The sequence below is a fragment of the Amblyomma mixtum genome, chromosome 5 (assembly GCF_055824585.1).
Source record: "Amblyomma mixtum isolate Tamu chromosome 5, ASM5582458v1, whole genome shotgun sequence".
In the NCBI taxonomy this organism is placed as follows: Eukaryota; Metazoa; Arthropoda; class Arachnida; order Ixodida; family Ixodidae; genus Amblyomma; species Amblyomma mixtum.
Genome location: NC_143016.1, coordinates 74,138,577 through 74,163,978, shown reverse-complemented (window position 1 = coordinate 74,163,978; position 25,402 = coordinate 74,138,577). Strand labels below are relative to the sequence as shown.

At 45.6% G+C, this 25,402-nt stretch overlaps 2 protein-coding genes across 6 annotated transcripts in view; both read right to left on the bottom strand.

The window, feature by feature from the left end:
• Window positions 1–25,078, bottom strand: part of LOC149342679 (uncharacterized) — a 53,088-nt gene extending 28,010 nt beyond the window's left edge. For 3 of the 5 annotated variants that reach the window (XM_089545151.1, XM_089545148.1, XM_089545152.1), the window contains exon 1: window positions 11,108–11,264. The gene's annotated coding sequence lies outside the window, so the exon portion shown is untranslated. Of the gene's footprint in view, window positions 1–3,161; window positions 3,310–11,107; window positions 11,265–24,940 lie in introns of those variants that run through there. The other 2 variants (XM_089545149.1, XM_089545150.1) reach the window with 2 other exon arrangements.
• On the bottom strand, window positions 11,404–12,000 carry LOC149342680 (dynein light chain LC6, flagellar outer arm-like). The gene has a single exon (XM_089545153.1). It carries the CDS (start codon window positions 11,873–11,875, stop codon window positions 11,549–11,551), a length of 327 nt encoding a protein of 108 aa, XP_089401279.1. The 5' UTR covers window positions 11,876–12,000; the 3' UTR covers window positions 11,404–11,548.
• Window positions 25,079–25,402: the final 324 nt, after the last annotated feature.

Here is a 25,402-nt window from a genome sequence, read left to right as displayed (position 1 = left end):
AGCAGGATCCACCTTTCAGCGCAGTTTGGCACAATTGGCACAGCAATCACTTCTCTGCGAGACAGTTACAAGGCAGGCGAGCTGGTGATGCAACATCAAGGTGTCCTGCAGCTCAGAACTATGAGGTAAAACGCCACATTAACCCTGCAATACCCAGGCATTGAAAACTTCGAATGAAGTTAAGAAACTCCAAGATTTCATCACTAATGGTCCCTTCATTGTAAAAATGCAAAAAAAGTTATACTAAGAAAAGCATCATTACAGCATAATTAAATTTCTGCTAATTTAGATTACTGCTGTCTAAGGGTGATCAAATAGCCACAAAAATGCACATGCAGGCAGTAAATCGCTTACGACCAAAGAAATTGTGAGCTTTTTCCCCATTACGGCTGGCTTTTTCATGAATCGATCTTTTAGCAAGCCTCCCATGCTGTGCTACTAATATAAATATGTTGGAAATGACCAATTTATTGTAAAGCTGTTTATTCACTCATTTATTAAACAAATGCAAAAAGCATGAGGACACCAGCACATAGCCAAAACTGAAGCACACGATTTCAAACTTCAGCCAAGACTTTTTGTAGGCAGAGGCAATTTGTGAATTAATACATAAAATCATTCTCTCAACAGCACAACATCTGAACAGGCCCCTTCATATGTGCAGCCTCTGTCAAAAGTGTTCATATACAGCCCAGTGTGCTTGCTTCTGGGCCATGCAGTGAAGCTTGTCTTGCACCGCTAATGTCGCAAATCTCTCGAAACACTGGAATTCCCATCCTAAATCTTGCGAAGCAGCCCCACTAGCTGCCTTAGAAGCAAAACCTCTGGCTGTATATTTCCGACGAAGACTGTATGTCTGCATATGCCTGCTGTCTTGCGCCTATCTGGTTCCAATAATTCCTGTTGTAATGATATCTGCGTGGTTCCACTAACTTAACCTACACTGCACAAGCGGCTTTCAGCGATCATACTGCGGCATCAGTTTCATGGGGGGAGCTTAAAAACCACACTATGGCGGGCAGGTGTCAAACTGCATAGAAACAAACTCTAGTCGCTACTCTATCTACGACATTGCACTATGTGCCTGGTGCCACAGCAAGACGTTTGATATGGGCGCTCACATTCATCGGTCAAGGATGATCGACGCACTACTACTATGGGCATGGTTGGGAAAGAGAAATCAAGGCAAATCTGCCAAGCCTATGCTGCTAGCCAAGTGTAGAGTTTACGCTTGGCTTAAGGTGCATGCGCTGCACACTCCCTTGCTTTGTCACAACCGCAAAACACAATGCAAGACAAATTGAATTGCTTTTTCATCGTCATAAATTAAGTTTTAGAAGCCCAAACCATTACTTGAAACAAAAGGACAGTTGCAATTTAATCAGTTTCATAATGCTTGCACTCCAGCATGTGTTTTAATGGTCATAATTTGAGGCCAGACCTTTAAGCACTAAAAATGTTGCTCGTGCTGAAAGCTGGCACTTAAAATTTTAGGTGCCAAAGCACCAAGAAGCAGCCACTATAAATTCCACAAAATATGTCAGAAATTTTGTCATAGAAACATTCTCGAACTTTATCAGTGTTCGTCGTCAGTGTTCGAAAAACTAAAATATCGGCTTGGAACGCCTGGTAGCGTCCAACAACTCAGGTGTGAACACCCATGGGTGCTTTGGAACAGGCTTTTTAGGGGGCAATAATGTCAACTTCAAGCAGCTTCACATTTTGTAGCAGAAGCTTGGTGTCGAGAAATAAAGCGAACAAGTTAATTCGTACTCTTGAAAAAAGGAAGAAAAGGTTCCCCTTGAGTAGAAGCAGAAAAACTCAAATAATCCAGAGCACACAATATCCTGGCAGGTAAAGATAAAAACTATCATGAAAATGTTACGATACGTAGTTGCGAGATGAATTTGACGTTGGATTGTCGTGGTGTTGTTGACGACGACGAGGTCATCGCAGCTAGTGTACTGGGGTGAACTGGTTTTTGAGTGCTCCCTGACTGCGGCCTGTCGCACCTCCCGTAATAATGTGAAGCTAATTTTGAAATTCCAGCTGCTTGAAACAGCAGTACTATAATCGATGTCATTTCTTCATTTTAGTACAGTCCCGAGAGATACTTGCAGCTATTCTGTTTCATTTTTTAGTCAACATTACCAGCCCATTCTCCAAACTGCTGTTTCTGATGAATCCTTTCAAATGTTAGGTGACAAAGCACACTCATTTCTGCATTTGCCATCTCTGCAGGTTTCCAAGGCACAAAAGACAGCCTTTCCTTTTTATCTGCGACAATCTGCCCAATAGGAAATGGGCAATCCATCCATTGCTTCGTACACTATGACCCAAACACAAGGGTCAACAGGCACTTTGATTTTTATCAGCATTAGTTCAGACATCCCACTATCAGCGGTATTTATGTGATAACTGAACACTGCCTTTTCAGCTCTTTCCCAAGGAATGTTTGCAGTGACCAGAACCTCACACAAATTGGCATGGTAGGCATTATTTTTACTGTCCTCCTAAGCACCTGAGCAGTCCTTGAGCTGTACTCAGTTACACTGCCAAATCTCGGACCATTTTCGGGCACCGAAAGCATGCTCTAAAAAAAAAAAAAATCATCCCCAAAACGCAACATTTCCTGAAAGCATGAAAGTCAAATAGACTTTTAAGGCCCTGGTGTCGAAAATAGGCCCTTGTAGGCACTATCAAACAACTCCGAAAAGTGTACTACGCATTTACTCTGCTTGCAATTTTGCAATTTAAAGTAATACAGCTGGGAAGTTAGTTATGAGCATTATGGAGTACGAGCAACTAAGGCTATGATGCAGCAAACACACTGGGAAGCATGAAAAAAAAAAGTTCCCAAAATGAAGTCATATCAGAAAGGCCAATCATACCCCAACTGCCAGTGAAGAGCATAACACTGACCTAATACTATTAACATAATCCCTTTGCAATGGCTGCAGACAGGTACTTCAAAGAAATTATGCAAAATTCATGTAAATTTCGTGACAAAAGAAAAAGCAAAGGCATAGCCACATAAGTAGGTGCGGCTTGGCAACCAAGGAATTCTGTTAGATTTTGTGCCAACATGCTACAACAATCCTGCTCGACACTACCTAACCTTGCCTGCATAACAAATGCAATAATTAAGTTGCGCACGTTACCTGTGAGCCAGGATAATTAGTCAGTGGAGCACACTTTTCGTGACGACACGTAGGCAAATAACAGGAAGCTCCATGATGACAGTGCCCTCCGATTCCTTCACAAGCAAACACAATAGGCCTAACCTCTCTGGTATGCTCGCCACACTTGATGTGACCTTTCTGGAAATCTTTCGTGATGTTTGAGTTCTAAGAAAAAAAAAAAAATTTTAATGACGTTCGCGTTGCAAGCACACAAGACCAGCATTCCCCGTAACGAGAATGTAATGTTGAGGATGTGCCTGTCAGAACTACCATGTCAATTTTTATGCCAGACAATGCAATTACTGCTCGTAAAACAATGCTGGCTAACAAAAGACAGACCTAGAAATATATACCTCCGTGATAAATATAAAATGGTGTGTTAAGAAAATCCTCAAAGGATGTCTCAAAAGAAGGGGAAGACCCAAATTACGTTCTTGTTTATAGCCCTAACGTACACCAAAGATGCTGACCCATCTAACAGCTAACAAAATTAGGATGAAGCACCAATACCTGCTAAATGCAGCAAATAAAAGGGCATTTCATGACGCTTTGCAGTAACCTCAAAAATAGTGTCCCTTGCATTGGTTAAGGAATGGCCCATTTCGGAAATTATTGCACTCTAGATGGAGTAGAGGTAATAGCAATTTACCCTGCGCTTCAAAATTTTTGCCCACACAAGAGACAGGTAACATCCCGCGGTCAATGACAGAGACTGTTCATGCTGTCAGGCATCAAGGGACAACATTCCAAATTGAGCTTACCCTGGAAAGCAAAGCCTAAAAAATGTTCCAGAAAGGTATGCAATGAAAAATTCATCGTTGTTTTTGCGAGTAGCTAGACGTGACAAGCCAGCAACTTATACGTGCTGCCCTCAAGAGCAAAACGCTAAATTATTTTAAAATTCCAGTTTTCAAGAATGCCAATTTACCTTTCATTATATTTCATCCCTCTTCTCAGAAAGCCAAGGCATAAAAATAAGAAAACCTCGAATACAGGCAAAATGCATGGAATTAAATACAGAAGATCTCCCATATGATGCAGCACAAACCGATAGAATCTCTGAAAACAATAGCAAACACTCCCCTCCAACAAAGGACCACAATACTACCGTCAATCTCCTTAGCATACTGCAACTCCACTACCAATCGCTATATAAATCCTGTGTTTCATTCCATTATTTAGCATAACATTAAACTTTTTTGCATCAATGCAATATTCCAACGTGCCAAATAAATAGCAGCACCAAAAGCCAAGGGTTTTGCTATTCTTGGAGATGCAAACCAGAAGCAAATTTCTTTACTTAGATAGCCTCACAGCCAGATGCAGTAATTAGAGGTGTAGTAACGAAAGTAACATACTTATGCAAACATTGCTAGTGACAATGCATGCCACACAAGGAAGTCATCCAGGCCTCTCAGTGTGGTCGCACCCACCTAACATCTTTCCCAGCAATGAGATGACTAAACCATGGCTACAGCCATGCAACGCGTGCTTAATTCCATTAAACCAACCTCAACATTGCTGTAACTCCTGCTTTCCATAGGTCCAATGCATAATGTAAGAATCCATTTACTGCATTTCCGACAATGCAGACGCAACTAATAGCTTTTCATTTTTGCAAAATTAGACTGATTAATTCCAGCCATAAAATACTGCCTTCTGAAACTTGCTAGTTGAAAGTCCTTGCTCAGACAGTAGCTTAGCACCTCTATGAGATTCAAAAACACATTCGGATCCCACCGGCGGCATGTGGTTGTTTTTTCTTCTGCTTTTCTAATCAATTAGCTTTAAGCGATAACATATTCAGTAATGTTCTAAACTGATCAACACCACAAAATAAATAAATAAATTTAAAAAAGTCTCCTGTGCCCCTTGGTTTCTGTGGCTGTTGGCTTCTTTCATATTTATAACGAGCCCCTCATTACCCTTCCCTTGTTTGCTTAATTGCTTAGCGAGGGCCTCGGTTCTGGCAGCCTTGACGCCATAGGAAGCATAAGAGGGTTCTCACGCAGCTTCCACCCTCTCCGTTCGATGACGTGCTACGTCACACCTGCGGTAACTCAGGACGTTCTACGTCCGCCGCTTATGAAGGTGGGTGGCGCTGATGAACACTCTCAAGGTTAGGTTACTTGTAAACATAAATACCCCCGAAAACAGAAGATTTGACAGCCGTCGCCGTAGCTCAGAGGTAGAGCACCGGACGCGTAATTCGGAGGTCGTGGGTTCGGATCCCACCGGCGGCATGTGGTTGTTTTTTCTTCTGCTTTTCTAATCAATTAGCTTTAAGCGATAACATATTCAGTAATGTTCTAAATTGATCAACACCACAAAATAAATAAATAAATTTTAAAAAATCCCCCGTGCCCCTTGGTTTCTGTGGCTGTTGGCTTCTTTCATATTTATATATAGTCAGATACAACTCAAGAATACAGCCCTGTCAAAGGACCCCCTTCCAGCCAATGGCCCTGCTAGAGTGACAATGCCGGAATGGGTGCCACAGCAGAGAGGGGTCCATCGCTGACCATGCATGGAGGGGAGGGATTATCCCCTTTCATCTACCACTCCTTGCTTTGTCGCACTTACAGGGTCATGAAAATCAGAGGACACCATTAAGTGTCCTTTTAGGTTGTATCCAACTGTGTTCTCTGCAAAAATTTGGCATTTTGAGTACCCCCTGACCTTTAGAGCTGTAAGAAAAGGCCACATAAGCTGCATGTGGCCATTAATACCAAGTACGCACATCGAAATGCCTCTCCTCAACTTACGTATTTCAAAGATCACTGCTAAAAATAAAGCGCTTCAGTGTAATGGCAGTGCTCTAGATCAAACATCAAAATAAAGCAACTCCACATGTTTCTGGAGTGTTCTCATGCACAAACCAAAAGAAACAATTCAAAATCACTGACAACCACAGCACCTTAAAATCTTGCCACCATAATAACGCCACCATCATCCTCCAAACCCTAGCTTCGTCATTTTTATAAATGCGTACAAGGTATGTGACATGGTGATATTCCAGATCCACTGAAGAGTTAGCCATATGCTATTCTGCACTCTGATTACTCTACTTCTTTGAAGTTTTGTCAAACACCAAAGTAAATTTTGGTCAGCCGCCCCTCCTTGTCGCTCTGGTACACCTAAAACAGCTAAAATTATTTTAACGCTTAAATTGCATGTTTAGGTTTTCCTAATTTTGATTCAAAGTACACATTACAGCATGGTGATAACGGTGCCTAAGAACACCTAAGCGGTGGGTGGCTTATAGGCCACAACGGGATAGATACATATGCCGCCCTACACTCCACTGAATCCAACATAAGGCTCCATAAATCCATCTTCAATGAATAAACAAACACAGTTCTCTTAATGTCAACAGAAAGTTCATGCTCAACTTCAGCAGCTGCCACAAACAAGCTTCCGACCTTTCACATGAGGCAAACATTACCAGTCTGCCAAACTATGCAGCAAGTACGTTCTGAAATCCAAAATCATAGCACTACTTTTGAATCAGGCTATGTTCTGAAATCCAAAATCATAGCACTACTTTCGAATCAGACTAAAAGGGTATTAATGATCGTATTCATGGTATAACATGAGACACACTAAAAGCCTGCTGACAAAATCAGTGCTAAGGACATTGAGTAAAGATGATACAGTGGCCATGTTACAGATCAAGAATATAGCAATAGCAACTGCCTGAAATTTTCAAGATCCTATGGTTAGTAATGACTAATAAAACTGCCGAGGTTAAAGGGCTACAGATGCCTAATTTTAGTTGCATGTTTTCTTCTTTCAAATGATGCATTACACATTCAAATACATGGATCACCGCATGATATTCGCCTACAAAACTACATAACTTATATTTGAATTTCACCTCTCGTGCTGTTTCAGTTTCCGTATCATCAACCGAACGATGGCTGCGACATGTAGTTGACCTGTACATTACATGAGGCACTAAAAAAAAAAACCAGCAATATAAACGCTGATATGCAGTTTAAATTCAATCCAACATTTAAACCAACCTATTTCATGAGCTGGAATGACAACAAATGACGTATGAGCAGTTATACTGCAGGTTTTTTTTTTTTCATACCTCACGTCCCCCAAGGACCAATTAATTACACATTACAGTCATCGTTTGGTTGATGAAACCGCATCAAAAGAGCATCAAGAAGAGATTCAATTATGTATCATTTAGCAGTCGTAGGTGAATATCACACGGTGATCCATGTAAATTAATGTATAACTATGCGTTGGATTTTTCGCATTTCATTTTTTCCCGGCGAATGTTATTTTTCACAAACGGAATACTGACTTTTTTCGGTGATTTAATGCAGCAATTGTGTGTGGTCAAAAGTCGTCTCTCTCAGAGCTTTTTTTTTTTCATCCTGAACTATTCATTTACCAGTAATTAATGTGCAAATAGCAGTACTTGGAGCTGTGCTTGCAGAAGACGGTGCTATCGTAATTAAAAAAATAACTCGAGTTTAATGATAGCCGCAGAGAAAAAGGAAAGTGGAAGTTTATTTCTAAGAACTAGGTTGACATGGTATCGTTGGGTTGTCGCGCTGGTTGCCACGCTGGGGCGGGACATCACATGGTCTGTATGTTGATGGCAGAGATGGAACTGCAGCTCAATAGTGGTAGCCAGGACACACTTTTTCCTGACTCTCATGCGCGGTTTCGTGTCAATGACCCACATGAAGTTGATTACCCTCTTTAACAGATTAACTGCTCTAAAACAGGTGATGGCAGTGAACAAACTGTGCTTAGCCAGAAGGTGGCAAGGAGGTGATGCTTCCCGGTCTGTTGAGGCGTATAAGCTAGCGGAGCAATTCCGCAAATCGCACCACTGCGCCGCTTATCCAACAATAACATTGTCGCATCTTGCCCCCGGCTTTCCTACTTAGTTAATTTTCAACTTTTGCCGAGTGCAAACCGCATTCAGTTTTCAGTTAAAACCGAAAACTGAATTCAGTGTACTTTTATCATTTTTTTTGTGTGTGTTTAAACTGATAAGTCCGGCCTCTATGTATAATGCATCTTTTTAAGGGAGAAAACACTGAAGCAAAAATTACCTATCATCCTTACAAGATTAACAAAACCTGCAATTATTTATGCCATGAAAAAAATCTCATGAAATTTCCTCACAAACAAGCAAAGCAGTGGCGAAAAAAAAAAATAAGAAAGGGAAAGAAAGTAAGAATTTTCAGGAAATAAACACAGATGCGAACTAAGGTGAATCAGCACTGCATTCGGCTATAGGTGCCTGCATGAGCAAACGAAATGCAAGAAAAAAAAGCAAACCAAGGACCAAGCAGCAATTATTCTCTCACAATTTAAATATAGATAGTATCTGAGCATACTGGACACGAAACAAGCTGAAATTATGCTTTGCTTCTCAAGATTTGACAGAAATGAACCCTGTCAAATTATGAAATGTGGATAACTTGTCATAAAAGGTCCTAAACTTCAATGTTCACTTCCAAAACTAATATGCTCTTTTTAGAAGTAGCCACACATATTTAAATACCCACAGTTATCATTTAAAACTATGAATTTCAAACAGCCACTTGAAACAAAGTACAGTTCTAAATGAAGCCAGCAATTCATAAATGCAGAATATAATTGACTTAAAATTCCTCTCACCAACTACATGCAACAACCAAGAATGCAGCTGCAAATCCACTATGAGCAGCAAACAATGGAACCCTCCTGAGCTTTCAAATTATTCAATAAAAAAAAACTAGGTGCAAAAGCATTAATCGGACGCAAGCACTCCATCCAAAAATTGCAGTAGAACGAGACTCCCTGGCTCTTTTCTTGGCATGTAAATATGTGTCCGGCACTTCTGGGCAAAAAAACTGAATTTTAAAATTTTCTGCCACTTGATTCAAACTTGTGTGGTCTACACCAAAAAGGCTGGATTGCCACCGTTTTGAAGTGAATGGATGTGTAGCACAGCCTCTGGTATGTGTGAAAAAAATTCAGTGTCGACACACGCAGTTTACTTGCGAAATCAACTGGTGATGGCGACACATACATTTAATTTTTTTGTCGTTTCCAGCTTTAAAAAAACCTGTGCTTTCAGTGAGAAAGGTCCATCTGTTTTTTTACAATGTCGCCGTATACTGATACAGACCAACTGCAATTTGTCCTCATTGTTCCTTTATTGCTATTGTTTTGCACTAATCGCAGAGTGAAAGAAAATCCGAGAAGCAGGCATCGGTTTCTTAAGACAATCGCTACATGATTGTTTTTCAAAGTGTAGTCTATGCTCATTTTCAGTTCTTCAATGTTCAGGGGCAGTGAGAAGTTACCAGGATGCATGAAAAAAAAAAAAACAGGAAAGCAAACAATATCTGCTTTTTATTTACTGTCCATGAGACTGGCAATTTGATAGTTTCCAAGGTAGACTGCTACACTACCAAAAAGATAAAACCATACAACAGTAAAGCCACTCCCTAGACAATAGACCTTGCATGATGTATACCTGTAAGCTCTCTACATCTACATTCCTAGGAAAATAAGTGCAATTGTTTACTCGCAGTCATTTTGCAAGCCCTTTAACGACACACACCGATGTGTCTCACACCTCCCTCTGGATATCACTGCCCTGTTCCTCAACTCACTGCACAAAATGCTACCAAACTTATAAAAGCAATAACTGCTTGTTCCATCAGTTCCCTCCTAGTACTTTCGTGACATCTGTTTTCTGTTATTATTACTTTGTCAAATACCAGATGTCAGAACTCACGTCTAAAAAAAAGCAGTTCCCGCTAAACTGTTCTGAACTTTCAGTAATTATAACTTTTTTTTCCTCTAGCATTCAGGATTTCATGCACACAACTAATTCAGCGTACAATCGGCAACAATTAAAAATCCAGCCACTACCCTCTCCCGGGCTTTTCGTTTTAATTTAACGCCTTAATGAAGAACGAAACTAAAAAAGGATGACTCCTGCGTTATCCTAAATCGCACAGCGAAAGCAAATGCTCGCCCCAAACACCACGGCGCCGCGGTAGAGGACGACAATGAGGAAAGCTAACAGTGCTGCAACGTCAGTGAAAAACAAGGCGGAGAAGAAGAAGACAAAAAGTAAAAGTTCGAGGAAAGGCTGAAGGCGAGTTAAAATGGATGCGAACTGCGTGCTGCACAAGCCGCCACTGCGGCGACCCCCCAAGGAACGCAAGCGAGCGCGCAGCCGTTCCTCACAAGACGCGGCTTGGGTGACCACGGCGGCCGTAATTAAACGAGAAAGACGAAGAATGGACACTGCGGACTGCCGACCCCCAGCAAGCGTTGATATTAATTTCTACACTTCTTTTCGCCTCCTGTGGAGAAGGCAAGGCGGCTGGAGGGCGGTAGCCGACGGCCCATTCGGAAGACGATCAACCGTGAAAGCAAACAAAACAAAAACAGAGAAAACTTTGAGGGGCCTTGGCTAGCTGGCACCGGCTCGCCAGCTATCACGCGGAGCAAGAGATCAAACCAAATTTGACGCACGCACTCGCATCACTGTTCGCAGGAGCTCGTGCCAGACAGGGCCGCGCTGCTCGAAGAAGCGTCCGTAAAGTCGGCCGCTGGACCGCAAAATGGTACTCGTGCTTGTGACAAAGACACCGCAGTGTACGGGACAAAGAGGAGGAATAAACTTTTCCGACGGCCGAACGGGGGCACGAATGATCCTCGGGGTCATATCCAAAGACACCGATATTACTGGGGTATTTTTAATTGGCCTTAATGCGAATTCGCGTCAGAGGAGAAAGTAAAATAAATACAAAGCAGGCCCTGGGTAAGAGAAAAGGCTTGACAGACAGCTCTCCCTCGGCGGGGAATCGGGCATCTAGGAGCATCTCGATTAAAAGGCTCGTTTGCGTGACTAATTGGGCTGACAAGACTCGGCAGAGCGCGGTACTCACGCAAGCACTAGCGGAGTTTGCAACAATAGCATCCAAGCCAACGCATCCTGAAGAGTCGTTTTTTTTCAGCAGCCAGAACACACAACAAAACGATCTTGGCCCGCCATTTTGAACGGCAACGTCGGTGATCGTGGATCCGCCTGGCGTCGGAATGCCCAAGCTTCCATTTGCGAAAAACTACCAGCGGGACAGTTGCGCGGCTGGCGAGGAGCCGGCTGGCTTACTGCTTGAAAAATTAAAACGGTGAAGTTGTCAGTGAAACACACATGCTGGAAGGAAAACAAAAGCAAGACAACAAGATCTGTGGGCTGAAGCAGTCGGGTTCTCTTTCTTCGTAAATTTTGTTTCAACTAGTTTGCATGAATGAGCAAGGTCCAGGTATGCCAGGGGAAAATCTAACAGAGTCCCATGTGCGACAGCAATGGCGAAGACAGCAGTTCATTACTTGAACTTGAAGACTCCGACGGCCACTCCGGATATGGAGACGAAGCCTCCGCGGTTCATCTCGCAGGTGCCCGTGATACCGAAGTCTTTGCCCACGACGCAGAACCAGGTTGGACCGTACTTGGTTTCGAAGGCGGTCTTGATGGTGGTGGCGATGTCGGCCCAGTCCTTGGAGTCCTTCATGGCCTTGGTTGCCACGTCACGAAGTTCGTTGATCATCTCCTGGGGCAGGTCCCCGTAGTGGACCTCGACGTCCATCGCGGCGTTGGAGTCCGCGCCCGCCAGGGGAGCCGCCGTGGGTGCCGGAGCAGTCGCCGCAGCCATGTTTCTCCGAGGTCGCCGGGGACGGAGGACGTTCCAAGCTCAGTCCCGAACGCTTCCAAGGGCAGCGGTCTGCAGCTAGCGGAGCTCGTGACCAGCGAACACGAGCTCTCGTGGCGACTGATCAGGCACGGCCCAGGGCTCGAGCACGTGCGCGCTGCTAGAATTCGCGCTTTGTCTTCTTCTCACACCGCGCTACAGCTCTGCGCGCCATCGACCCCACATTTCTACTGGCCACATATGGAGACGATATGCAAGATTTCCCAGCGGTTTTAGTGACGCCACGTAATAGGTGCGAGGAAACATATGTATATACCTGAAGCTCGAACATAAATTCTAAGGCAACAGTACTCGTTACGTCGGGACCACGGTGGTCTGGACTGTGTGAATGGACCGTACCAACAGGATAACGTGACGTGGCATGTTATCCCATTAAGTACAAAAGAAAGGAAAGCTATGCAATGAAATTAAAGCCACGCTATAGACCAATGTACATGTAAGCGTTTAGAATAATCTAGGTTTTATTCAAATCATTGAGTATGCTCTCGCGATTATTACATGACATCAGTCACTGAACACATCAATAAATATTTTCCTCTCATGTCACTGCTTTGCAGCAAGATCAGAGTTGTGTGCGTAGTGCACTAATCCCAGTGGGGGAAAAAAGGCAAAGGGGAGCTGAAGACCGCAATTTGGGCAGTTTCCTGGCTTATTTTCCTTTTTTTTTTGCTTTATGCAAATTTGAGCACCGCGGAAGTATTCAAGAAGGGAAGGTTGTGCATTGCTTCCTGTCAGTCCTCTTCCCATCCGCTTCAGCACCTTGATCTTTATGTAAAGGACATAAGACCCTTTAACGAAGCCACTAGTTGCGATTAAAACATGAAAAAAAAATGGTGTATTCCTCAACAGCTTGTGTCAGAGAGCCAGAAATAAAAAATGACGTCACATCGGTCGACCTTCTATATATTGAAGCTTGATGAAGCAAAATAAGATTTAGTTTCTTTTTTATTCATATTTTCTTGTCTAAGTAATTCAAGTTAAAATATACGCCAGTGTGTGAAAGTGAGCTCTAAGATTATGGCTGCGCTCTCTGGTTCATCGGAGAGAGCGGAGTGAGACCGTGTTTTAAAATGACCGCTATGGAGAGAACAAAAAAAAAAAAAGAAGTTGAAACGCCCGCTCACACGGAACATATAAAGTATGAACATAACCCAAGCATAACCCACGAAACCGCTCGATTCTCCAGGGTCCGCCATCTGAGAGCACGCACTCCCGAGAGCCTTGGGACACTCTCACTGGCTAGCGGTCATTTTAATTAGGCCTAAGAGGCCCATAAAAAGTAAAAGTGCTAGAGCGGACTCCGGCGCGTTGTCGCCGCTCGGAAAAGAAGAATGACGAAGTAAAAAAAGAAGGTCCGCCGCATGGCAGCAACTATGGCGCACCGATCAATATCAACGCACAACGAGAAAAAAAAAAAATGGAGAGATGGGGTGGAGAGAAAATAGAGAAAGGTCCAGAGAGAGAGAGAGAGAGAAGCGAAACACTTCGGAGGCACTGCTGCCATCATCGCGAAGGAAGAACCTGTGTGCAGTGCTGTATGTGTTTGAGTAAGGAGGCGACCGTCGGTTCCGGCGCTGCTAGTGGAGTTCCGCGAAGAAATAATTAGAACGGCCACGACGCGTTCCACGACCCGAACCGCGTACAGGCTTGCGGGCTTCCAAAAAGACGCGACCGCCCTCGATGATCCACAGCGCTACTGCTCTGCCGAGTGCGAAACCACTCTGCAGCAGCAGCGGTCCGAGCCGCAGTGGCGGGCGGGCGGGTGCGGCGGCGCCGGCATGAGCAGCAGCGGTAGCAGACGACGCGTACTGCGTCACTCGCCCACTGCCGCGTTCGAGACTGCGCGTCTGCTGCTGCCTTCGCTCCGGGCTCTCTCCCTTCGACTTCTCGCTCTTTTATTCTCCTCTCTCCTTTTCTTTTCTCTCTCGCTCTCTCGTTCTTGGCAGTTTCTCCCCGAGTTTTCTTTTTATCCTCGTTGCCCCCCTGATTCTCTTTCTTTTCTTTTAACCGGTCGCAGCTTTCGCCTTCTTTCTTTGCCCCCAGCGATCGTTCATTTATCGAGCTTTCCCCTCCTCTTCATGTCTTTGCGTCCTCCGAGCCTGCCTGCCTGCTCGCCCTCGCTGAACTGCAGATTTATCTCTTTTCAGGTTGGAGGGTTGGAGGCAGACTGCCAGCTCTTTTCAATCCCTGGTTTTCCGTCGCCGGCTCACGCATGGATGGCGTGCCTTTGTGTTTCGCCGCAGAAACAAAACGTAAAATAAAGCAAGAAGTAAACGCAGCCTTAATTCTGAGCGCAGCTCTGCTAAAACCAGATCGCAGTTATCTTCCTCGTTCGTTTTCTCGGACGAAAGCGCGCAATTAAATGCGTATAATTACGTACGCTAGAGCCCGTTGCGAGATATCCGCGCGCCAGTTCGTTTTTAAAGAACACGCGGCATTTCTCGTTCATACACGGCGTTCTCCTGCAATGGTAATGCAATATCCAGCTGCTCCGGTGTCAACATCCCATATGTCTCGCGAATCGAAAGCGAGGAAGGCGGAAGGCGGTTATAATTGGAACCCCGACGCTGGGGGGCGCCAGAAATAGCGGGCACGAAGCGTTTTTATCACCTCTGTCTCTCCAAAAGCACCAACGGCTCCTACTTACGCAATGTGCCCGAAATGCAACATTCAGATACTCGAATTTCCCAGTAGGTATAGGGCGTAACAACGCCCTAAAACCGCATGCTGTTACGATCTGAAACATTTTCACTGCACGGACGAACATAGAAACGAACAAGGTGGAGAAGCATGGGTCGCCTGTATGTAAAAGAAAAAAGAAAACAAATGTCTAAGTGGTATTTTCTGCTGATCTTCATTTATAGCTGACTATCTTTGATCAATGTAGCACTCAGCTGTTTACTTATTTCTGGATATTCTTAACACCCAATGGGAATTGATAGAGAGTAGGCACACATGTAACAAAAGAAACAATAAAAACAAAAGCAATAAAATAGAAAACTAGGAACTACGGGAGGAAAAAAAAATACCTTCGTTTTTCTGTCCCCCTCGTTGCAGCGCCTTTCGTCCCAGAAACAAAGGGCATCACACGGCCAGTACCTTCAAGTTGGTCTTATAGTCAACATACTGTGCTCATAGGCACGGTAGTCGGACCAATATACGATTGAGCGAGTGCTTAGTACGCAAAGTGCAGTTGCTTCAAGTCAACATACTGTGCTCATAGGCACGGTAGTCGGACCAATATATGATTGAGCGAGTGCTTATTACGCAAAGTGCAGTTGCTTCAAGTCAACATACTGTGCTCATAGGCACGGTAGTCGGACCAATATATGACTGAGCGAGTGCTTGGTACGCAAAGTGCAGTTGTTTCAATAAAACTCTTGATAATGAGTAATCGATCAGTTTCAATAAAAACGATGAATACGCATTTTTATTCCGCAAAATGCAACCACATATCGCGAGCGGTGCAGCTGCCACGCACAACACGTGACCACAAGCGAAAACAAAGCAATACAAAAATTATCCATTTCATTTTCATTCAGTCACGTGCATTATTGTTGCCAAGGCACACATTCGCTTGCGTTTGCATTACCCGGATACACTAGGGTTACCGCATATTTCGAGGCGAGCACTATTTTACAGAGGGTTGTTTCGTATATATACCAGTATTAATGCTGGGCTACTTTATATAAGGCCGCCATTTTATGTCTCTGTCCGGTACATAAAATCCAGTGTATTGAAAATGATGACGACAGCCGTTGCCAAAGCTTCCAGCCCAATTTAAAATTAATTCATTCAGTGCCGCCGCGGTGGCTAAGTGGTTGTGGTGCTCGGCTGCTGACCCGAAAGACGCGGGTTCGATCCCGGCCGCGGCGGCTGAATTTCGATAGAGGCGAAATTCTAGAGGTCCGTGTACTGTGCGATGTCTCTCATAGCCTGATTCGCTTTGGGACATTAAACCCCATAAACCAAACCAAACAATTCCTAATTCATTCAGTAAGAACACAAAGGGAGAAAACACCCAAACCAAATCAACCAAACGGGCCGCCGCGGTGGCTCAGTGGTTATGGTGCTCGGCTGCTGACCCGAAAGACGCGGGTTCAATCCCGGCCGCGGCGGTTGAATTTCTTTGGAGGAGAAATTCTGGAGGCCTGTGGACTGTGCGATGTCAGTGCACGTTAAAGAACCCCAGGTGGTCGAAATTTCCGGAGTCCTTCACTTCGGCGTCTCTCATAGCCTGAGTCACTTTGGGACGTTAAACCCCATAAACCAAACCAAACCAACCAAACCATGTAGCATTGCTCGTTCAGTCTGGTTTCCCATTGCGGTTTCTTGCTAGACATTTTCTCATAATTAGGCCCCCGTCTACTTCAACTTGCTGCACGACGACATTGAAGTTTTTGTGACTCGTGACACAGTTGAATAAGTTCGGCAGTTTAAGGAATCGGTCAGTCGATCAATTCCCCCCCCCCCCCCCCCCCTCTTTCGGTTGTCAGCACACAGACAGCACACGTTCGTTTTACGCCTCACACTGTTTAAATAAATGCTCACATTACGCAGTTTCCTGCGCAGAGGAGGAGGAGGGGGAAGAACTGCTGTTCAACAGCAGTCCATCCAGTCCTGCGCATGCATCGACACGGCTGTCGACCCGTGTCATTCACCGCTAGCGCGAAAGAAGCGCACCCGACAAGCTCGCAAAAAAAAAAAAAATTCCCCCTTCCTCCCCCCACCATTCTCCCACATTTCCACCCTCTTTCCTGTAGTGTAATAGCTTGTCGCGCTCTGTGCGTGCGGTAGAAAAACCAGTTTTTGCTTCGCAGCCGGCCGCAGTCGCGAGAGAGAGAGGCTCACTCCCTCTCCCCGTCGACGTGTTTCTTTTCGCATCGGCCGAGAAACACGCACGCATACACGCACAAACACACATACGCCGCACGCTCGAATAACTCGCGACGCAGCTGAACACACACGGCGAGCGGGCCCTTCTTTCGCTGGCATCAGCGCACAAACATACAATATTGCTCAGACGACGTGTGTATTTACGTACGCGGTGCACCTTGCCGAGGTTGCGTACGAAGCGCGACGCACAGCGCCCTTTGTGAGGGCATTTGCGCGCACTCTTCGAGGTGTGGGTGTGAACGCTGCCCGACAGCGGAACAACACAGGAGCGTGGCTGCGGCGTGCTTGATTGCGACAGCTTTTGTGGGCGGAAGGAGCGTTGGCGGCCCGTCAAGCAAGAGGCAGGGGGGAGGGATCGGAGAAGAAACGATCGGTTGCCGGGCTGCTGCTGCTGCTGCTGCTGCTGCTGCACGTAAAATCTTGACCTTCAATTGTTCGCTGTCATTCTCGCGCCACAAGCGGCAACACTATCGAAACAGATGTACGCATAAAACGGTGGCCATTTACAGACAGGAGGAAAATTCCGACGATGGTCCCATTCCTAGAGAGCTATGCAAAAGTTGGTATGTTGGTATGTAAAAGGGGGCCATTAGAAAAGATAACGATGAGGAAAATTGCAACAATGACTCCGTGCCTACAGAACTAAAGTTGGTATGTCAGTTAGAACGTTACAATAGTTCACGTTTGTGCGCACTGCGCGGGTTTTATTACCTCAGCGCACGTCGCCTCATGAATTCCCTTCTCTGCAGTGTGCTGTACAGCAGTCCGACATGCACAGAGCAGAACAGTCGGCAGCCAGCAAAAACGCGAAGCGTAATGGGCTAATTACTGCCATATACACGTGAGGTCATTGTCTACTTTACTTTGACAGATCCCTCGCAGTACTCATACCCTCTTGGCGCAGTGGTGCAGCGGTTAAGCGTAGCGCCACTGCCCTGCGATGGCAGGTGCCCCCTGCGGTGGGCCTTGTGCGGTCCAGGTTGAACCCGATTTCTACCCGAAAATGCGCGTGAGCTCTTTCCCAGTGAACAAAGTTGAAGGATGTCAACAGACGCTACAGCAGATGTCTTGTACTTAATTTAAAACGGCGTTTTCGCTTAACTATTCACAATTTTTATGTTTTTAATAACCCTTGTTATCCATGGACTGGCTACACTTCAGTGTAATTTCTAGAGCTGAGGAATTAGGCGTCGGTCCAGAACATAGGAATTTATCGGAGTCTCATTGGCACTGTATGCATTGCATTGTATTGTATCACTGTATGAAGCGCTACCGGCGTTAATGATGTCCTATTGCAAGGCTGCTGAGAGTTTCGAGTGGCTGCTATGATGCCGAATGTTTGTAAGATGGAAATATTGAAGGTAATGGTTTGGTTTGGTTTATAGGGTTTAACGTCCCAAAGCGACTCAGGCTATGAGAGACGCCGTAGTGAAGGGCTCCGGAAATTTCGACCACCTGGGGTTCTTTAACGTGCACTGACATCGCACAGTACACGGTCCTCTAGAATTTCTCCTCCAAAGAAATTCCAGCCGCAGCGGCCGGGATCGAACCCGCGTCTTTCGGGTCAGCAGCCGAGCACCATAACCACTGAGCCACCGCGGCGGCTGAAGGTAATGGTCCAAAGTGTTTTCATCGACCGCATCGAAGAGGTAATACTGCCATAGAAAATCAATGGGGAACGCTTTTGACGATAGCAAAAACGTTAATAGAGAAAAAAATACAAGACTGCCGTTGGGTGATCTGCGGATATATTGATTGTTATAGTGAAATCTTGCATTATACAAAAAAATTGCGTTCATAAACGGTTTCCCGCTCACAAATGCTTTCGGTCGAGAATTGTTGGGTATGGTTCTGCATAAAGGCAGACGAGTCTAGCAGACACGCGACACTGCCCTTCTTGTAAACAGTATTATACGCGATGAACCGATTTTGATAAATGAGAATAAAATATGTAATTCGGTAATGAGTTTCCCTGTGTAAATACCTGGATCGTTTACGGAAACGAGCGAGAAACTGAGCATTGTACCCGCACGAAAATGAGCTCTAATAATGAACCGTTTTTGCTTGGAGACTCGAAAAATACGAAATTACCGGAATTTGTCTGAATAACCCGATTTTCTGCCCAAACTTGAACAGAAAACATCGCCCGATTTTTATTTACCCCTCGAATCCCGCAAAAAAATAAAACCCAAAAAACGAAGGAACCCGGATATATATTGTTGTTCAAATGGAAGAAGTGCGTTTTAACTGGATGCCTGGACATTGCGACACTAATTATGTGTGACGTCACCAGTACCACAGAGGCAGTCAGAGTGGTGCGGAAAACGCTTTCGCCGCACTTTAGAAAAGTGCCCCCTGAGATGCCGCCGCAGCTGCGATTGCCGCGCCGTTGCTTCCGCAATTCTTGGCCATTGGTCAAACCACAGCTAGTTTTTTTTAGCAAAGTCTGCTCTTTGCGGACCTGTGCTACCATTTATTCCAAACACAGTGTATTTGACAAGAGCCTGCTTTCAACGTTTCCTGCAACTGCATTCAGAGCCATGAGCCTCTCCTTGCTGCAGCGGATTTTCAGCATTTGGCATTACCTTTGTAGTGTGCGCTTATGTAGTTCACGGAAATGCGAGGTGTCTATGACCCTCTTGCGGAGCAGAATACCAGGACTAAATCTTTGTTTATGCCGATCGGGTTTCTCTCTGTCGAACCTTTATGAAGCATGTGGTCGCTTTCTTGATCTTGATCACGTTCTGCTCTCCTGTCGGCGGTTTGCTTCTCTGCGAAAAGCTTATCTGCAGATTCCTCTCACTCGATTAGCGCTTCTTTCTAAACCGTTTCAGCTCTCATTTGTTAGTTGTTTGTTTGTTTGCTTGCTTGTTAGACTCCTTTGTTAGTTATAATTTTCAAAATTATTTTCTTTAACACACAATTCAACCTCGTCTACCTTAAATGAGTCAAATATGTTTGAATGTACAAGGCACCCTGGTCAATCCCCCGCTGTGGGTATGTGCCACTCCAACGGAGGACAAAAACAACAAAGAAGGAAAAGAAGATAGCCTCGACATACGCTTCCAGCTTCTGACTGTGCGATTTTTTTTCTCGCGAATTTAAGGCAATAGACATTTAATTAAGCCTATTCCAGGCGTGGCTGCGCCCATTTTTTGCTTACGATCCCCTATGTTTATGAGTATTCAATGGCCAACGTATAAGCTTCCTCAGATTGTTCTTATGGAATTCCTGCAATCGAAAATTGCAGTCTCCCTTAGCTCTTTACAACGCATTCGCTCTGCGCAGGCTGATTCTGACATTCACTTTTACCACACTTAACAAACGAATGCAAAAAAAAAAAATGCCTGCGGTGTGTTACATGGCCTCCTGGACAAATATCTGTTAAATTATCTGAACTACACACAGTTGTTTCCACAAATGCATCTCAGCATGGTGAAAAGGCGGCAACTGGCGTTTATTATCAATTTCCCAGGCGCTTGCTTGGAGTTTTTCAGTTCGGGTGACGGATTATATGCCAATATTCGTGGCCGAATTTCTTTGCATTGCTTTGGCCTTGCAGAAGATTTCCTACGACGTTTCCCAAAACATTATACTCGCTTACTGCCTCTCTGTCTTATCAGAGCTCAAAAGCTCGAGGCTTTGCCCTTCTGTGCCGATCCCTTTCGTTTTTTTTTTTCCCAACGCATGTAAAACAAGTGCGGTTTCAGTGGGTTCCAGGACATTGCGGAATTTGTACAAACACGGTGGCCGATTTCTTAACAAATTCAACCCATAATTGAACCACTATTTGAAGATTCCCCTCGCACGATTAGGGATCTCGCTTTCTGTTCCTGTTCTCCTTCCCTTCTGTGCAGACATAAGATGACATGCCCTGAAACCAGCTTGCGAGTTTCTCCATAGTTATAGCATTAATTGCGACTAGGATATTCCTTTTGTTCTTCACAGCTGCCTTTTCTTTTTCCAATACCCGCTCGTAACACTTTTACAATCTCTAACAAAATTATTACAATCCTTCCCAGCTTCCTCAGCCATCTATCCAGTGCTATTAGGCCTGAGCGCCGGTATACCGTCTCTAGAATCTGGTGATGATGATGATGATGATGTCATCAGATGTGGAATATGCGCGCGCCCCGTCTTTCACGTCCTCTACTGCGTCAAGTAAGCGCATACATATTGTACAGGTCACGGACCAACTAGCACGTGAAAAAAAGCTCTACGAAATACGGCGGCTCCCATAAGAAGGCAGCAGAAAAACACAGTAATCCACCACGTCTGCGGTTTTTTGTTTACCCTGAAAGAATATGCCGTGCATCGTTATCCATTGTGGATTTGGAATGCAAGCAGTTGTAGGCAAAGAAGAGGATGAAGAAGCAGCAGAAGATTTTCATATGGTGAAGAAGAAGAAGAAGTATATAGCCTCGACGGGAGCTTCTCTGGGTACTACGTGCCATCTTTTCAAAGGCTAACTACAACAACCCCGGTCAAAAATGCGGAGTCGGCCGGAGAGGGCGCATTTCACTGCCGTCCGCAGCGCCCCCCTGCGAAGCTGCGGTGAAGTTGCTGTAAAAAAGCAGACGAAAAGCTCGGCAGTCCATGACATCCACGGAATAAGTAGATAGGATATGATGCTCCTACTGTATACAAGGGCTTCTACAGCGTCATGAAGCAAGAACATTCGCGAGTCCGTGCTAAACGCCTGAACGGCACAGCCTCTAGACACTTCGGCGGGTCATGATGGGGGAAAAGTAGGTCACGAGGAAGGTAAACACGTGTGCATTCCTGTGCAGTCTCGTCCATAATTCGCGGATGTGTACGCAGTCGCTTTCACCACGGCACAGGTGTAGCGATTGCAGCCATATACAGTTATCGTGAGGCTAATCCCGCCCGCATTTTAGCAATTTCACCGCCACCGCTGGGGTCCAGGTGTCCCTCTGTGGTGGCGGCCGGCACTCCGTAACGGTGAATGGATGATGTCAATTCTGGGTATCTTTGAATTCCAGTAGATTTCGGTTGATTACAGAGGCCATAGTAACATTTCGCTCATTTCTTTTGGCTCGTTATTCAGCCCAACGGTGACAATGAACCTTCAACTCGTTATGCTTAGCAGCGACTGCATCATGGTGGAACAAGTTGATTCACTCATTTCACAGCTTGGTGCGAAAAATTACAGCTTAGAAACCACGTCGAAAAAAAAAAGTTATGGTGCCGATATAAACCAGTTAATCACGCTCGATAGTCACCTTGGTTGAGCGCCTAATTGAAAGCTCACACACTGTTCACGCTTTCCATTTCGACGACCTGCGCGCAGGCTTAATTTATTCCCACTTATTCATTTTTTAAAAATTGCCTAAGCAGTTCGTATTCGTTCGAATATATTTACGATATAGCCTTTTTTTTTCGGTTTTTGGCTAATTCACTGTTGATAGCGAAGTTCAAAAAGAAATACTTAGACGTGCATGCCTGTATAATGTTTCCTTCCAGCGTAAGGCGCGGAAAACGTGTAATCTGTTACTATGGGTGACTTTGGGAGCACGCATAGGAATAAGGACTGCCTACGGAGAGATGACGGCATCGATGGCAAAGCATGCAGTGCTTTATCACGAAGCAGGAATCATCCGCGCCAGGCTCCAATGCCAAGCGAAGAGCGCGTAAAATCTACTAGCTGATGAAGGTGCATCTGCTTTTCTTATCTTTAGCCCCCCCCCCCCCCCCCCCCCCCCCCCCCCCTGCTCCCAGATCATGGAAAGACTGCTTCGCACCGGAGATCTCAGCTCAGCCGCGCGTTTGAACGCATTTGTAACCTTTGTCAAGGCGCTGGCTTTCAAATGCGATACGCAGTTATCGCGCAAAAGTAAACACGCAGCGTTGCACAGACGCACACGAAAGCGTATACAATATAATCACGCAACCGATTACGGGGCGCTTGAATTCTGCCAAGAGAGCAAGAGCGAATGAACAGAAGTAAAAACAGAAGAACCGCTCGGAGTGTCACCCGTGAACTTTTCGCAGGTAGCATTTCTATCGTTATTGAGCAGCGCGCAGCGCTCCGCTCGCGCTCACGTTCGGGTAACGTCGAGCGCCAAGCTTTCGACGGGTGTTGTGTTATTATTGTAGTTATTATTATTATTTTTTTTTTTACTGCTGAAGCGGCGCAGCGAACGTCAGCACTGTGGCGCCGCGAGCTTACACAACAGCCGCGCTTAAATATCACAATGCCGGGAACCGCTTCAAAGCTCTGCTGTTTCCCAACACGCGTGTGACGCGCGATTTCTAAGTAGCAACAGCGCCGATGAGTGCAGTCCGCAGATACGGCTGTACCACATGTAATGTCAAAAGCGCACTTGTCCCCATTTATTGTTTTTACTCATACCGTTTTTCGCTAGCTGCCATTGAGCATCGAGACGACAGCTCTTAGACGTGTCTGGCTTGATAGTTTGACTGTGCGAGCGCTACTGAATGCATATCGAGCACCCGCGATTTTGGACGCAATCCGCGGGAAGATGCATTTTGAATGTGAACTCGCCAGTGCGTGATAGGCTCGCCTTTTCTATCCATGAAGACGGCGACACGTGCGTCGCAAAGGTTTCAGAGATCTTACGCGAAAAGGAGATTGCGATCAGGGAGCGTTCGTTCATTGTTTGCGTTTCTTTCTGCATCCTATAGATATTGCCCATTGTGAATAAAACATTTAGTCGTTAGTCAGCGCCGTGTTTGCCTCGCCTCGTTTTCTTTTTTTGTCTTCGCTTTCGCACTGTAGCATTATGGAATCGAACCAACTCGCCCAACTTTTTGGTTGGTTGGTTGGTTTATGGGGTTTAACGTCCCAAAGCGACTAAGGCTATGAGAGGCGCCGTAGTGGAGGGCTCCGGAAATTTCGACCACCTGGGGTTCTTTTACGTACACTGACATCGCACAGTACACGGGCCTCTAGAATTTCTCCTCCAAAGAAATTCAGCCGCCGCGGCCGGGATCGAACCCGCCTCTTTCGGGCCAGCAGCCGAGCACCGTAACCACTCAGCCACCGCGGCGGGGTGTCCAACTTTTTGTCCTTAGCGGGAGTCCAATGCGCAGGCGCAAAACAATAAACGGAGGGAGGAGTGTTGTTATCCTGCGCCTGCGCACTGGCGCGCCGCTATTCCCCTAAAGCCTATAGGGTCACCCTATTCTAAATGTTCCTATTAAAGTCATAACCGCGAAGGGTAAAAGCACAGCCCTTACGGCAGCGGCGTAGTTAGGCTATGTTAGGTTAGGTTAAGTTGCATGGCGCAATACTTAGGAAAACACCTTTTCTGTCTGTCTTATAAGCGCTTTTCTTCAAATGAACTTTAGTTTTTCAAACGCCTTATGAACTGTTTGCCTTGAATACGACAGCGCAACCTTACATTCAGGCATAGTCTATATAGTGACGCGAGACGTACGGTTAATACATCAGCATCAGACTTCACTACGATTCCGGTTGCTCAGTGATAATTAAAGAAACAATTGTGCTGCCGTCTCAATGAAACTGAGTTTACCAAGATTTACCCGGCGGGTGGGTTAGAGTGGAAACAAAATCTATTAAATAAGTCGGGCGGATGTCCAGGACGATTTCATTTCTCAGTTGCCCAGAGCCTGCTTACAAAATACAGAAAAGAAACTGCACCATTAAAGCCAAGCAAGCGAGGACTCAATAACCGCTATAGTTCTACCACACGCACTCTCCAAGCATCGCTGCACTGTACTGCGCTGCTTCGTCATCGCGCTTGATGTTTTTTCCATGTTCTCGTCTGTGGTTGTGCTGTTTTGTCTCTATGCGGTTTTTTCCCGGCGTGCTATTTTGACATGTGCTGCATTGACCTTTCACAGCCGATAGGCGCCCGGCGTCCACCTCAACCCGACAGCGAGCCGCAGCAGATGTTCGCACGGACAGGGGTTGGCGCTCTTTGGCCGGAGCTGCGGGAAGACTGTGGCGCGAGCCGCTGATTACTCGGGTCAGCGGCGGCGGTTACCCGGCGGGCTTCACCTCGCAGGATCCGCTCGAAAGAGGGAGGTGAGGTGTAGTCGGCTCGTGCTCGTAGGGACCAGCCAGACAAGGCACGCGGCCTCGGGAACGGAGAAAAGTGGTCGTACCTTGCCGCTTGTGTCCGGCCCGATGTCCCGCACTCGTTGATGGCCTGTCTCGAAACTCCCGTGCGCCCGCGACTGGCCCCCGAGGAAGCACAACTCAGCGCCCACGTCACGCACTCGCGGCGGGAATCCAGCGCCCAGCGCACTCTTCCATCGTGGTCCAGAGCTGTACAGAGCCTCACCAGATTGGGTTTCGCTGGAGCGCGCTGCAGTCGAAGGGAACAGCACACCCTGTTGACAACGTAAATCCCCATAAATGTGAGTACATTTCTGCTAGTTTTTTTTTAATTTTTGAATTTCAGATGTTATACACCACGCGAAGACCACACGATTGACAATATATTCTGAAGGATCAGAGTTCGGAAGTTGCGAACTGCGCATTGGCTAAAAGTGTGTAAAACATACAAGTCGAGAAAAAAAGCGACTTTTCCTTTGTCAAAAGACCGCTTTCCAGCCAATGGCTTC

Coding starts and splice junctions, on each gene's coding strand:
- LOC149342680 (XM_089545153.1), bottom strand. CDS start 11,875: ATGGCTGCGGCGACTGCTCCGGCACCCACGGCGGCTCCCCTGGCGGGC.